General features: G+C 36.5%; 1 protein-coding gene across 1 annotated transcript in view; it reads right to left on the bottom strand.

The window, feature by feature from the left end:
• The window catches only part of LOC113040069 (DNA-directed RNA polymerase, mitochondrial-like), a 48,476-nt gene that overhangs the window by 31,819 nt on the left and 1,595 nt on the right, over nt 1-15,062 (bottom strand). Inside the window, exons 3-8 of the mRNA XM_026198317.1 lie at nt 14,077-14,924; nt 12,790-12,923; nt 8,179-8,365; nt 3,284-3,433; nt 1,241-1,579; nt 913-1,152 (exon numbers count right to left, since the gene is read on the bottom strand). Of these exons, the coding sequence (XP_026054102.1) occupies nt 913-1,152; nt 1,241-1,579; nt 3,284-3,433; nt 8,179-8,365; nt 12,790-12,923; nt 14,077-14,924 (1,898 nt within the window). The remainder of the gene's footprint in view (nt 1-912; nt 1,153-1,240; nt 1,580-3,283; nt 3,434-8,178; nt 8,366-12,789; nt 12,924-14,076; nt 14,925-15,062) is intronic.

Raw genomic sequence — 15,062 nt, 5'->3', positions numbered from 1 at the left:
AGCAATCGAAGTGCATGATCTAAAGCGCAAGGTGTAGGTGCACTTAGGGTGTGTCCAAACCACTTTTGCTAGTTTAACGACTAGAAAAACGGTCGCCGCAGCCAGCGCATGGTCTAAAAGGGTTGTCTCTATTCTCTTAATGACTAATGGGTGTGTCTTGGGCATTTCACTAGTTCACGCTTACATATAATTAGCTGAGGTATGGTATGCGTATTTGGCGAGCTCGGGAATTGCCCGAACCTAGAGTACCCCCCTTCCCCGTATATTGTAAAGTGAACTTGAAATGAGGAGATGGGGTGGAGGAGGGATGCTGATAAACCGTCAATGGATAGAGGTAAGTCAGCGATATTTATACTGTGGGATTGATTACTTGATTGTGGTCCACCTGTGATGATTAGGCTAAGTATCTGATGCGCTCCTCCCGAATCTTCATTGATAATTACATAACGTGCAATGAACCAATCAGAGTCTCATCTCCCAATCCCTTTAAGAGCCAGTTGCGCAGATTCACTATTTATACGATGGCATTTGCAAGCGCGAAGACTGAACGTGTCTCCAGAGAGGAAACGGTGCTGCTCGTGTGCAAGCAAATAGGTAGTCAAATTCTGAAACATGCAATCACTATCCATTATGTAAGCATTTTTATATTTATAAATAGGTGCATATTACTAAAGTGCTCCTTAAATGACAAAAAAAAAACTGTGCCATTGACCTTAGACCAGGATTTAGTTGGTCAATGGTGCAGTGTATTTTACTTGCCTCAAAATAGCAAATCACCAACAATATGCCTGAACACATCTTGTTTTCAGACCAGGCTGTGTCGGGCTGAAACTAACAAAAACCTCTTGCATCGTGCCTGGCTCCAAATTGCACTGGGGGTATGATCTGGGCCCTCTGGTCTGCACCTCTTACCTTATGATGGCTGCGGAATGTGTACATGTGGTAAAGGACAGGGATGAGCTTCTTCTCTTGAGCGGGATTGAGGATGTCGCTCCAAATTTTGAGCTCACGAACCATCAGGTCAACCAGGAAGCTGCCCAGCTGTACCATCAGAACCATCGGCCAAAGGGTGTCGTCACTTAAAAGAGAGGGACCGCTGCACCTCTGCATCTCAAGACTTGCCCAACACTCCCGTGGCAGCATGCCATTGGTCTGTGATGAAACAGGAGGTGATATATAATGTAAAAGCCAATTTGATTAGAAAGTGGAGGTGTCAGATCTGGCCAACCAAAGCTTGTACCTCAGTGTCGTTCGCCAGGAGCTCAGAATACGAGTTGTAGATACCCCCAAGCTTCTCGATCATCTGACTGTGGCTCTTCTGCCGGATGGAGTACAAATTGTAGACACGGTTTCCCATCTCCTCCGCCATGATAAGCAACGATTCACCACTGGGTGACAGTTTGTCTAAACCCTGAATCATGATGTTCACATAATCCTGATCGTCCAGGATACACAGGTATGGGTATATGCAGGTACTCCAGGACTTCTGGCTGTTGCTGGATAATACCCGTTTCTTTTCTTTCAGTGTCTGGAGAAGAGCTTTCTCCCAGTGTTTGCGCTGCGCTGCTAGTAATTCTCTCTGTAAAAATATAAATGTATTTGGTCACGCTTTATTTGAAGGTCCAGTTCTCACTACTAACAAACCATTAACTACGACTCAATAACTTGCAGCTTATTAATAGCAAGTATGGTAATTTTTAAGTTTAGGTAGGATAAGGGATGTAGAATATGGTCATGCAAACATTTTTTTTCAGATGTCAGTATGTGCCACAATATAGCAATGGCAATGAAGACAATAAATTTACTTCAAAACAACAAAAATCATGATGTACACTAACAGTTTTACAGTTTTATATACTTTTGTTAAGGCTATTTTTTCCACACCAAAAAATACTATAAAATACTGAAATATTAACTTGAAATCTCATGGGGACTTAGTAAATATTTTAGGAGTTTGGCTGACAAAAAAGTTTGGGAATCCCTGATATAATACACTACTTTTTCCCATTACAGGAACATAGTGAGAATTTGGGGAGAGGATGTGACTAATTGTCATGAAAATAAAGTGTCTTAATTCTCCTAAAATAGGCCTCATTATCATTTCATTGCAGGCTTCAAATTACAAATTATATATTTTTTCCTTTGGATTTTTAGGGTGAAATGTGACACTTCTGGACAGTTTTCATTTTCATACCATTACGTTACATCACATTCTCCTCTCAAGCAGCCTGTGGCTTTAAAAAATAAAACCTCATATAAATGTAGATGTGAATTTTATGCACGACACAAATCGGGTTCGGTGGGCAGCCGAAAGTGGGTCATCTCTTCATCAGATGCTTTTCTGGTTCCCTGCAGACTGGCAGAGCAGACGGATGTCACAGATCAGTTTTGCTGACCCACCGATGGAAAGGTGCCTCTCTCACAGGGCTGGTGGGAACACATTACAATGCATTTCTATTCCATTAAACCCTAGCGCAAATGTTGCGGGACCACAGGGGACCTTTCTCGTGAGGGAACCCAGACAGAGGAGCAAATGCCAGTTTAAAAAGAAGCTGGATTGTGGGAATATGGATACTTTTAATGCATGAGCTGGAAACTTTCAAAAATGTCTGCGTTTAGTCAATGGATCATAGCTTAGGTGCAAATCTGGATCCTAAAAAAATATAACTTATTAACTATTGAAGGGAAAAATCTCCCACACATCTGTATGCGATTTTGAAAGTCCTCTTTATGGTAGTTTGCTATGTTTGGGGTTTCCCACTGTGCTTGTTTCAGAGAACCCAGTCATAGCAATATTAATTCTGGCCCATAAAATGGACATAAATAATTTGGAGTAGGGAAAAGTGGGGTAACCTGTGCCACTTTTTACTTATGCTGCCCTCTAGGCCAAGAGCAATAAAATAAAAACCAATATAAATTATAAAAAAAGTTGTTTCCAACTAGGAGAAAGTTCAGTCATTGTGGAATATGAGAAAACAAACTACATTCCATTCAAATTCCCATCCAATATTTTACAGCATATTATTCAATTTTACATAAACCAGCCAAAAAATAAATAAATAATAATAATAAAAAAATTTAATTTTAACACAGAGAGGCTTTTATATCATCATTATTTACTGTACCTGTACCATTTTTTTTTTACTGGCACATCTTACCCCAAAGCTGGCACACTTAACCCCACAGCTACCATTTTGGAAAAAAATAAATAAATAATGATTTTATAATCCATAGCTAATCTTTAGCCAAATTAACATACGTTTTAAAAATTGTGGATTCATACCATTTGGGCCATATTTTCGGTGACGGGCTTTAAGGCCTCCACGGAGTCAATAGTGATGGTAGTGGCCTTCTCCATACCCAGCTGAAGACTGAACCGGTCCTGCAGTTCTTTCAGGCTGAAGTCCAGTTTAGGATACGTGGCACCTTCCCTCTGAAACACAAAGATGGGAATCAAGTTGTAAAACCATAAATTAAATCCAAACCAAATGCACTTTGCTGCTTAGTTTATTAAAAAGAGGATTACCATCTGAGATTCAAATGTGGCTCTTTTACCTTTTAACTTTATTTATTAGTAACTATTTTATTGTTATATCTTATTTATGCTGAATTTCTAATGTAAAATTGTATTAATTTTAAACTTCTAGATTTTTTTTTTTTTAATTGTCCTAAATTGACGTTAAACTGACGGTTCTACTTTTAACGATAACAGTAAATGATTGCATTACATTAAAACATTTGCTTTGATACTTTAACTTTTTAGTAACAACTGTAGTAGTATAATTTCAAAATGCTGACTTTCCAATGCATACATTTATTTTTTAACAATTATTTTTTTTAAATTAATTGTACTAAATTAATGTTCTAAATTGACAGCCTTAATATTAACATACTAAGTATGATCATAATTGCATAATATTATAACATGCTGGCACAACCAGTGTGTTTTGTATGTCTACAAAATCATAAGAGAGCTCAAGACGACCCGCTAAATAATGAGCGCTGTGAATCTCTCATCGCCGGAGGCTCTAAGTTCAATATTACTGGCTCCGTATAACTGGATATGAAGGCTGAGAGGGTTTAAATCTCATTAGGATAAACAAAATAAACGATCATTTATTTGACTGCCAATTATGGAGACTATTTACTTCAACCTTTCACAGGCTGCACACTTTGTTATGAGGCCCAATCGAAAGATACCACGGCACATTATTGCCCAATTAAAGAACTAAACATCATTACGTTTAAGTGCACTTATATATTTAAAAGAACCAAGAAAACAAGATAGCTAAAATTACCATACGAATGTCAAATGTGTTTATTCGGTTTCGTAACTTCCATGTACGGCCAATTAAAGTCTAGTGAGGTTGAACAGTCCCACTCTTGCGGGTCTGGCCGGCAGCCAAATGTGTGGCTGCATTAAATACGAACTGTAAATACAGCATATATTATAGCAACAGCTTGCTAAGTGGTGCAGAGATCGTGTTAATGTGGGCTGTGCGTTGACATGTGCAGTCATTTATTATTCTAAGGGAGGCATTGGCGGCCAGCACAGACATCTGGGAATTATCGCCAAACACATCATGGAAGGGCTATGACAGAACAGGTCAGCCGGAGCGTTAATATTTGCGAGGAGAGAGCGACTGCTAAATCTATCCTCAATAGAGATCGCATGGACGCCAGCCAAAGCAAGCACAAAGGTTGTGGAGGGATAAATCATGCCCACGGCGATGACTGCTAAAGCCCGACTAGGCAGAACACAAGATGCAGTGTTGTGTACAGTATGGCTCGGCTCGGCAGAGGCCCATATTTCCACAAAGCCACAACCCTGACAGGGAGAAGCACGTGTGGTGACCTCGGTGTTAGGGATGTGTCATCCTAGTCTTCAATGATTTAGTGAGGTTGTGCGAATAAAGGATGCATTGGGAGGCAAGAAATGCCATTTATGGCAATGAGGCAACATCTCAAACTATCTTAACCTGGTGCACACAGCATGACTTTAAATGGGATGAATTGGTGGTATTTCCTCACTTAGTGCTTTATGATGGCCAATTATTTGCCTTGATGAAACTTTAATAGTGAGTTTTGACGGTGACAGTGGCCTTTTTTCCCCTCTGAAAGCGAAACTTATTTTAGAATATTTTCTTGCCATGAATTTATCTGACCATGAACTAAAATTTGTCACTGGTCAATAGTCAATCATGAAAATAGTTCTACGTCGATGAATTTATGGATTGATGGATATATGTTGATCTGTTAATTAAAAATTATATTAAAAAAACATTTCTTAAATCACAAAATTAAAAAAAAACTGACAACATCAAAACAACTATGTTTAAAACAACAACAACAAAAAAAAATCTAATTAAACACCAGAAAACTACTTCAAGCAGTATATTTAAACAAATTTATCTTTGACCTCATTTTCTGTTTCAATTATGAATATCGTACAGCCTGGAGTAAGCCCACTGTTTTGTTTTCGCTTTTATCTGGACAACAATCACAAATGAAACGAAAATGAAATAAAATTACTACAAAACATTAATAAAAACTAGCAAACAAAAAACAATAAAACAAAGCACAAGAAAGCAAAACAAAGAAAACCACAAAAAAAGGATGCAAAAATAAAAATAAATGCAAAGGAATAAATATTACAATAAAACTAAAATACATAAATAAAATAAACAAGCAAAACAATAAAACAAAGCAAATCACAAAAAAGCGAAGTAAAAAAAAAAACATCAAACAAGAAAACTTCTGCCAGCAAAATGTTTAAAAGCAAAGTTGCTAACATAAATTGCTAACAGAGTTTATTTAATGCTTTGTGATTTGTAGTATTTTCATCTCAGACCTTCGCATGACCCAGTTCTTCTATACTTTCCAGGAAAGTTTTCATTCTAGGTGTTAGGAAGTGGGGTGTGGGTTACAAATGGGCTCATGTGCACCTGAGGCAATGAATCAGTTGGGGAAAAAGAGGAGATGGCGGGGAATTGGTTGTGGGGCAGACTGGCCCAATAACACCCCCCAGTGTGCCCAAAAATAGAGTGGGCACCTCTGTTTGAAGGAATTATATAGCAGATGACAGCTGACATGGCAGTGAAACTCTTCATTTTGACACACAAGACAAGTTCAGGCAGGTCTTTTAATGCTGACAGAGAAGACAGGTATATAGTTTTATGAAAAGCACCACCTGTTTTATGGTAGTATCAACCTTCACTTCAAATCCAATTTAGCAGTGCAATTAACCTGTTTTACAACCAGATCCCTAACAGTTCACAATGGAGATTTAAAGCAAAAGTTCATATCTATAAATGGAACACCCTAACATAAAGAAAAAGGACAACCACATTTTTTTATGGGTAGTAAAATATGTACAGTCAAGGGAGTCGTAACAGCATAAACACTGCATATAATTAAAGATTCAGAAGATAAAATGAAAAACTGAATGAATAAAAATTACAAAGTTAATTTTATCAATACAATATGATAAAGTAAATGTTATTATTAAAAATATAAATATAATATATAATGATGAGGAGTATAAAATAAAATAAAAACACATGTATTTTTATATTAAAAAAAACTTTACTTTCAAAAGTTTGCGTTTTTATTTAAATATATTTATCTATCAAGGAAACAAAGCTTTACAAAGTAAAAATATTTATTTAATATAAATGCCGTTCAGCATATTAGAATGATTTCTGAAAGATCATGTGAGACTGAAAATTCAGCTATGCCATTACAGAAATAAACTCAAATTCTAGATATATTCAAATACAAAATATGTTAAATTGTAATAATCTCACAAATTACACAAATACATTGTTTTTACCATATTTTGATAAATAAATGGAGACATGGAAAAATTAAGATGTTTATATATATATATATATATATATATATATATATATATATATATATATATATATATATATATATATATATATATATATATATATATATATATATTAAAGGGGTCATATGATTTTTTTTTAAATCATTATTGTGTGTATTTGGTTTTGTAGAATAAGTTGACATGATTTAATGTTAAAAAAACACAATTTTTCATTATTGAAATTATTGAAATTCATTATTGAAATTAGTGCATTATTGTAGGTCCTCTATCCCCCGTGTCTCTCAAACTCGTCGTTTTCTACAAAGTCCCTCCTTCCGACAAGCGCAGTCTGCTCTGATTGGCCAACTGACTCAGTGCATTGTGATTGGCCGAACACTGCAAACACTCGTCAGAAATGTAACACCCCTTTCCATAATCACTATCACTAGCTTCATCTTTCAAAATAAATGTAAAGACAATAAATAAAGTCAATAGTTTTAAAATCGGTTCAAGCCTGAAAGGGGAAAAGAGTCGCATGACAGACACAGTGATGAAGCTCGTATGTGTTGGCAGTACACAAGCCATGGACGGTTAAGACAGCTGACTTCACTGTGTCATCCTCTCTTTCTCTCTCTCTCTCTCTCTCTCTCTCACTCACACACTCACACACACACGCACGCACACGCACGCACGCACACGCACGCACGCACGCGCACACACACACACACACACACACTATTGGTAAAACTAAGCATTTGAACTTTCAATAGCAAATACTTAAACTAATAACAAAACAAACTTACAGTAGCTGATTCAGAAGCGGCAGCCTGTCTTAGTCAAGTCAGAATGACCTCCTCTCATAGGTTCATGAAAGGTCGTCCATAAAATGCGTTGCTGTTCTGTTCTAAGTAATCTTAAAGATGCCTAAATGCATCTACTTTCAGAAGGACAAATATAGAGCTTTTGCTTTCGCCTACACACAGCATCTCCCTGACACGGCTGCTTTAACACTAACTGTAGTTACAGAAACCATGTCTTCTTTCTTTGCGTGAACATTTGGCCGGCATTATACAAATATTTCCACATAGTGACGTAGACATGTGGGACGTCTTTGAATGAGCTGTTTCAGGAGGGCGTGGCCGAGTCTTAACTTTGATAAAGACTATCTCTTTGGATTTGAGACTTTAGTCTTTGCAACTTCACAGATCTTCTTCATGCACCAAGAGCTTGTAACACTCCAAAGTTTAAATCTTCAAATCGCATCATATGACTCCTTTAAGAATACTACTTATCCAAAACTTTTGAAAAGTAATAAAACATAATGTAATATAATGTAATGGTACCTCAGCATAAAACTGTTTCACCAATGGCAGGGAGCAGACAGGCTGATCTTTGGATGCACTGGGTTGGTATTCAGGGTGCACCACACGGACGGCCCTCAGAACCATTTCTCTTTCATCCTTTTTAAACACACACTGTCTGAACACGTCATCCACGGACAGGCCGTCCACTTCCATCTGCTGCAGACACCTGTGTGGACCAGAAAAGAGACGATTATATTTCACAATAAACATGTATTTGAAGCTGAAGTCTTATTTATTTCATTGCCAATTTCTAATACCAGATAAATATGCTCTTCTTGTTTCAAATTCACAGCAACTGTGGACTAAATTCCCAGGTGAAGCCACTTGTTTTTTAAAAATGAATGAAAAGGTGGATGGGAATGGCCTTATAATGAGAAAACTTCCACGACCGCAGCACCTGGGCTCATAGAGCGGAGACTGGCGGGGTGTCGGAGTGGAATATCAAATATTTGCATTGACACGGAGCGCCTTCGAACAGAACGTTCTGCTCCCTCTGGTAGTGGGTGTCAGGTAGGCCACTGCCATGTGTCCAAGAATTACAAGGCTGTGTTTATTCGAACAGAAAAAGTGTGAATAAAGTCAGAGCCCCATGCAGCTGGAATGCTCACTGTTGATGTAGAGCTACGTTCCTGTCGTGGACAGAATACAAATTACAGCACTCTGGAAGAGAGAACGAGTTTGTGCCAGAGAGAATAAGGAAGGAATGGTTGACGACAGACTACCAAAATAATTGAAAAAAGTTCTACCAAATATGAACATTCCTTTGATGTAGATATCTATAGAAATTTAGCATTACATTACTTGCTCACCAATGGATCCTATGCAGCGAATGGGTGCCGTCAGAAACAGAGTCCAAACAGCTGCTAAAAACATCACAATAACCCACAAGTCTTGAATTAACATCTTGTGAAGTGAAAATTCACATGGTTGCAATAAAATGACCCTATCATCAAGGAGCTTTAACTTCGAGCTATTTATTGCATTTATAATCTATAATAACGCTTCTTCCAGTAAAAAAAAGTCCTCTCATATCCACAAACACATTTGTTTAGAACTGTTTTCATTTATAAACAGTGTTTGATCTGTGCATATTTCTCTTCTGATTCAGACGAGACAACTTTTTCACTGAAGGAAACATTATTTCAGATTATGGACTTGTATTTTGGTTAAAGACAATTTTACGATAGATTATATCACCAGCTTTTTGCTAAACAAGATGTTAATTGATGGACTGGAGTCGTGTATATTACTTGTGGATTATTGTGATGTTTTTATCAGCTGTTTGGACTCTCATTCTGACGGCACCCATTCGCTGCAGAGCATCCATTTGGTGTGCAAGTGATGTAATACTAAATTTCAAGATCAGAGAAACAAGCACATCTACATTTTCGTGAGTGGTTTTTAACAAATTTTGGGTGAACTATATCTTTAAGTAACATCCAAAGCTCCTATTTCTAGCTCAGAAAGAAAAAAGAAAAAAAAATACAGAACTGAAACGATTTCAACAAACCTGGAAATACTTCTTCAACATGAACCACACCTTAGAAAGTCTATAAACCAATAAGAATCGTGAATCCAACAGTGCTGTGGGTATTAGATGTAAACTAGTGGATTAAGCACATTTAAGGAGATCTTTTACATTACTGGGAGGCTGCAGGACAGACTGGGTTATTCCTAAACCTCTGAGAATTCAGTGATGGTTTCCAAAGCAACAGGCTTCATTGGGCGTGAAATGCATAGAAGATGTGTCATCAGTGCCCTCTATTGGGCGCACAGCGAGCAGATAAAGCCACCGAGGGCAATGCGAGGCCTTGAGAAAGACATGCCTTTACCCTTCCCATCTTGTGCGTGACAGAGGAACAATCGCATCATTACCTCCTGAGGGTTCCATTCAATGCTCTTGTAACTGTTAAACCCTCCGCTGATGCAAATGCAATTAGGAGAGGGCGGAAAACTCTATATCGAGGTAATCCTGAAGCATTCTTTTAAAGGCTGATCTCTTGTTGGGGACAAAGGAAGTTGATAAATATAGAGGTCAATGAGAGTTAGGCTTTCTGTAGAGCGTTCAAAACGCTGCTTTCATTGCATTTGTCAAAACAAATGTCTATGCAAAAGCGTTAAGCCTTTGTTTGGCCGAGCAAAACTAAGTGGAGTAAACCTTACAGTAGGTGGCATATTGCACGCAATTTTGGATTGCACAAAAAATCAGTACCGATAATCGTTTGATACTGAATATAACAAAATATTCAATATTGACCAACTATAAAAATATATATTTAATTGTATATGTTAATTTCCAGATTTTTTTATTTATCTCATGTAATCCAAATCGATATAAATTTTTCATACATTAGGTGTTCTTTTAGTATTATTTATTAGTGCAGTCACTAATGTCAATTAATCGCATCCAAAATACAAAATAATAATAATAATAATAATAATAATAATAAATAAAAATAAGATTTTGTTTACATAAACACTTTTTGGGGGGGATTTTGGATACGATTAATCTCTAGCACGGTCAAAAGATTCGCAATTAAACACTTTCAAAATAAAAGTTGTTTATATAATATGTTTATGTACACTGTACATATTTATGTATATGTATATAAATACACACACATACAGTATATATTTAGAAAATATTTACATGTATGTATTGATATTTATATAATATAAATATTTTTTAGATACTAATAAAAGTTTTCTTAAATATATACCTGCATGTGTGTGCATTTATATATACATAATAAATATGCACAGTTCACATACACCTATTATGTAAACAATAACTTTTATTTTGAAAGCGATTAATCGCGATTAATCTTTTGACCGTGCTAGAGTCAGCAATTTCAGACACATGCACCTTGTCAAAGTTTCCAGGTTTTAATCTATTCTTTCGACACTGACAGCTCTTAGGGTTATGTTGACGCTTACATTATCGGTTACGGACTACACTGTTCTTACAATCTAAACAACAGTGAACGGCTGGTCCTAAAGATCATGATTTGAAACCAAATGTGCAAAGAATACGACAAGCTCGGATTGCAGCAAAAGATGCAACAACCGTGCTGCATGACAGCTGAAAGACAAATTGAAACTGTGGCAAGGAGAACAAAGAGAGACAGATGGGTAAAAAATAGGCTCCTCTGGGGTTTGTAGAAAGAAGACTTCCCCTGTACAACAGTGTGTGTTTGCCATCAGCTTACAGTGATCGATCACCTATCCAGCTGCCACAAGCCTCCCTGCACCTGTCCCTCTGTGCTGTCATTGGACGGCACCACATGTACCTCAGCAGTCACTCTTAGCACTAATCAAAAGCAGATACTTTGCATTAGGCTTTACAGACGCACAAAAGCCTAATATAATCAATTAGATCACCTAAAACAGTTACAATGCGGTAACAAACAAACAGCTAAAGATGGAGCACAAAGGCCACAACTGTCTGGTGGATTTAAAACCAACGTGAAACTAATTTTAATACGTTTAGCAGTTGCGTCCAAATTAAAATATACACTACTGATCAAAAAAAAGTCTCTTAAACTTCCCAAGTCTGTATTTATTTAATCAAAAATACAGTAAAAATAGAAATATTGTGAAATAACTTTAAAATTCAGCATTTTGAAACACTGAGACGGATTTCAAAATATCTACTTTTGTGTTCCATAGTAGAATGAATAATAAAAATAATAATAAATAATCACAATTACATTTGGATTATAAATACTCCAAACACTATATATATATTATTCTAATACATATTAAAACACAAAATGTATAAAATATTTATAGTAAATGAAAAAGTGATAGCCCTAATGACCGCTTAATATATGTGACAATGTAAAAGTGAGGCAAAAAACCCCCCCAAAAAACACCGATCTGGCCTTTTTTGATCTGGCCTCATTCTGTCAAGGACCTCATCGTATAAATGCAATTGAGTAGGTGTTCATCTGCTAAATTCTTCCACCCAGAGATGAGCAGCACACAAAACAAATAGATGACCAGAGAGAAAATGGCGGTCCACTGAGTTAATGCTCTTTAGATGAATGACCACAATTTGAATTTCTATTTTTGGACACGGTCAAGGCAGGCTCAGAATAATCCTATAGTGAAATGGATGAATGGATCGGATCATGGGGGATGCATTCATAAAAAAAGCATATATATGAGCCTCATTTCGAATTTGCATGTTTATCAATTTAATTTGGATTCTTAAAGGGAATATAAAGAGAATGGAGGAGTCTTTGATACACATGAATTACTGCACACTGCAACACTGACATCTAGAGACACAGTCTGGAACTGTCAATCCATTAAACAATGTGACAGTCCTATTATTGAATATTTTAACACTGAATGATTCTGTCATCATTGTACATTTCTAACTGTTCCAAAAGCCCCTCCGACTTTATTCACCCCAAAATTATATATGTATATGGTTTTCTTTTTTTCCTTTTGATCTTGGAACAAATAATGACCATATAAGAAACTTTAAGAAACCTCCTCTTTTCAAACTAGTGATGCAAGGTCTGTTGGATTCACCTATGTGATAGGAATACACTGAAGTACATGAATGAAGTAAGTGTTTACCTTTTTATGATCCATGTTTGGCACTCAGGCATGCGGCCCATGCACTCCAGTGCAGCACTGTAAGACGAAACGTTGGGTTTCAGACCTGCTTCTTCAATCAGAATGAACAAGCGACGAATGTGATTGAAGGAACCCTGCAAATCAAAGTTAATAATGCCTTTAAATAGAGCATTACAAAACAATACTGCAAAATTATAAAACATGTCAGCACTGATGGCCTTGTGGGACAGTGTGCTGATATACAGTGCCATTGTGCTTCGAGTGTCCCGAGCTCGAGTCCCGGCTAGTGGACCTTTCCCGATCCCATCCCCCTCTCGCTCACCCACTTCGCTTTCTTTTGACCTATACTGTCCTAACTAAATAAAGGCATAAAACGCCATAAATAAATATTAAAAAAAAATCTATTCAATTATAAAATATGTAAACCTGAAGGGAAATACTGAAAAATAATAAAACACTTTTAAAAAAGGCGATAGAACAATCAATAATATCCTAAAAAACATTGAGGAATTATTAAATAAATAAATAAAGACAAAATAATTTCGCAAAATATAAGATGTATATATGTGTGTGTGTGTGTGTGTGTGTGTGTGTGTGTGTGTATGTATATATATATATATATATATATATATATATATATATATATATATATATATATATATATATTTATTGACAACAACAACAAAAGTACCTTTTTATTAATACAGTACGTTTAAGAGATACTGGACCCTGACATACCTATCATTCAATAGTTTGGGAGGATTTTATATATATATATATATATCAATTTATACTTTCAAGACAAATGATAAAAGTTGTTCTTTTGAAATTTCTATTCATCAAATAATTCAGGGGAAAAAAAATGTGGCACAATTTTCATGAAAACATTAAGCAGCACAACTGTTTTTAAGACTGAAAATAAGAAGAAATGTCTCCGAACATCAGAATGAATTCTGAGCGATCATGTGACACAGAAGACTGCAGTAATGTCTACTGAAAACTGAGCATTGCCACTACAGGAATAAATTACTTTTCATAATCTATTTGAAACAAACAAATAACAAAAAAAACAGCAATTAAAATTTGAAATATTTCTGCAGTATTACTTTTTTTTTATATTATTTTTGATCAAAATGTGTAAAAAGAGAGATGCAAATGGATCATCATTAGATTAACATCATTACGAAGTTTACTATATTTTCAATCATTTCGTTTTGTAATTTGGTCACTATATTTTTGATTAAAAAAGGTTAATATAATGTAAAAAGAGAGATGCTTAATACATACTCTTTTGGCCCACATCCTCATCACGATGTTGTAGGTGCTGATAGACAAGTGCGTGCGTTTGGATAACTGTCGATGATGAGACAGCAGGCAGCTCTGAGCTCGAGCTACATCATCGATGAAAACACACGCCTCCAGGTAACAGCGGATTCTGAGCTGAGGATCTCCATAGCGGTTTCCTTCCTTATCCTCCAGAAGCTTTTCAGGAGCACTCAAGCTCTGCTGGTCCATTTCATTGTCTACATCAAGCTCCTCTACCGCTTCAAATTCTTTATCTGCCAGTTTCTCTTGTGTAGACATCTCAGAAACACTGCCAGCCTCACTGCTGGAGATCTTTTGCACTCCTGAAAACCTTACGGCTAAACTTTCTGAGACTCTCGAAACCTTCTTTTTAGACTTTTTTTGCACAGAACCGACTTTGGAGGATGTTGTGTTAGACGCAGAGGTCTTGGAGTCTTCTCCTTTAGTTCTTGTCTCACTTATTTTGCCCGTTGTGATGGTCTTTGTAGATGTACCAGGACGCATCGAACTCCCTTTGCTGTTTTTACCCACAACGGGCTTGTCGTGCGTTCTGTGTGAAGTTTGTTTTTTGGGATTAATCCACCTTTCGCGCTTGAGTTTCTCCATCCAGCGACTTGCGTGAGCTTTGGAAGGCATGACTCCTTCAGTTCCACCTTTTTTTGCAGACGGCCCACTTTTAAGCATTTCTGCTTTTTCTCCTGGCAAGTTCTTTTGACTATTCCCAGGTGATGTTTTCTTTATTTTCTGCTGCGTTTTGATGATTTGCACCTTTGAATGTTTGACGTCTACAACGGCGTCGGATTGCAGCTGTTGGATTCTGGCCTCCAGAACTGTGGAAAAAATGTTAAGAGAAAAATGTAGTGCACATGACAGTATTATGCAACTTTATTTTACTTAAAATGAACTTCTATTAATGTATATTAAGTTAAAAAATTCTAACTTAATTTTTTATCTTATGTCACCTGCTT

The sequence above is a fragment of the Carassius auratus genome, chromosome 22 (genome assembly GCF_003368295.1).
Source record: "Carassius auratus strain Wakin chromosome 22, ASM336829v1, whole genome shotgun sequence".
NCBI lineage: Eukaryota > Metazoa > Chordata > Actinopteri > Cypriniformes > Cyprinidae > Carassius > Carassius auratus.
Note: the sequence above shows the minus strand (reverse complement) of the source record. Positions and strands in the feature narration are given on the sequence as shown.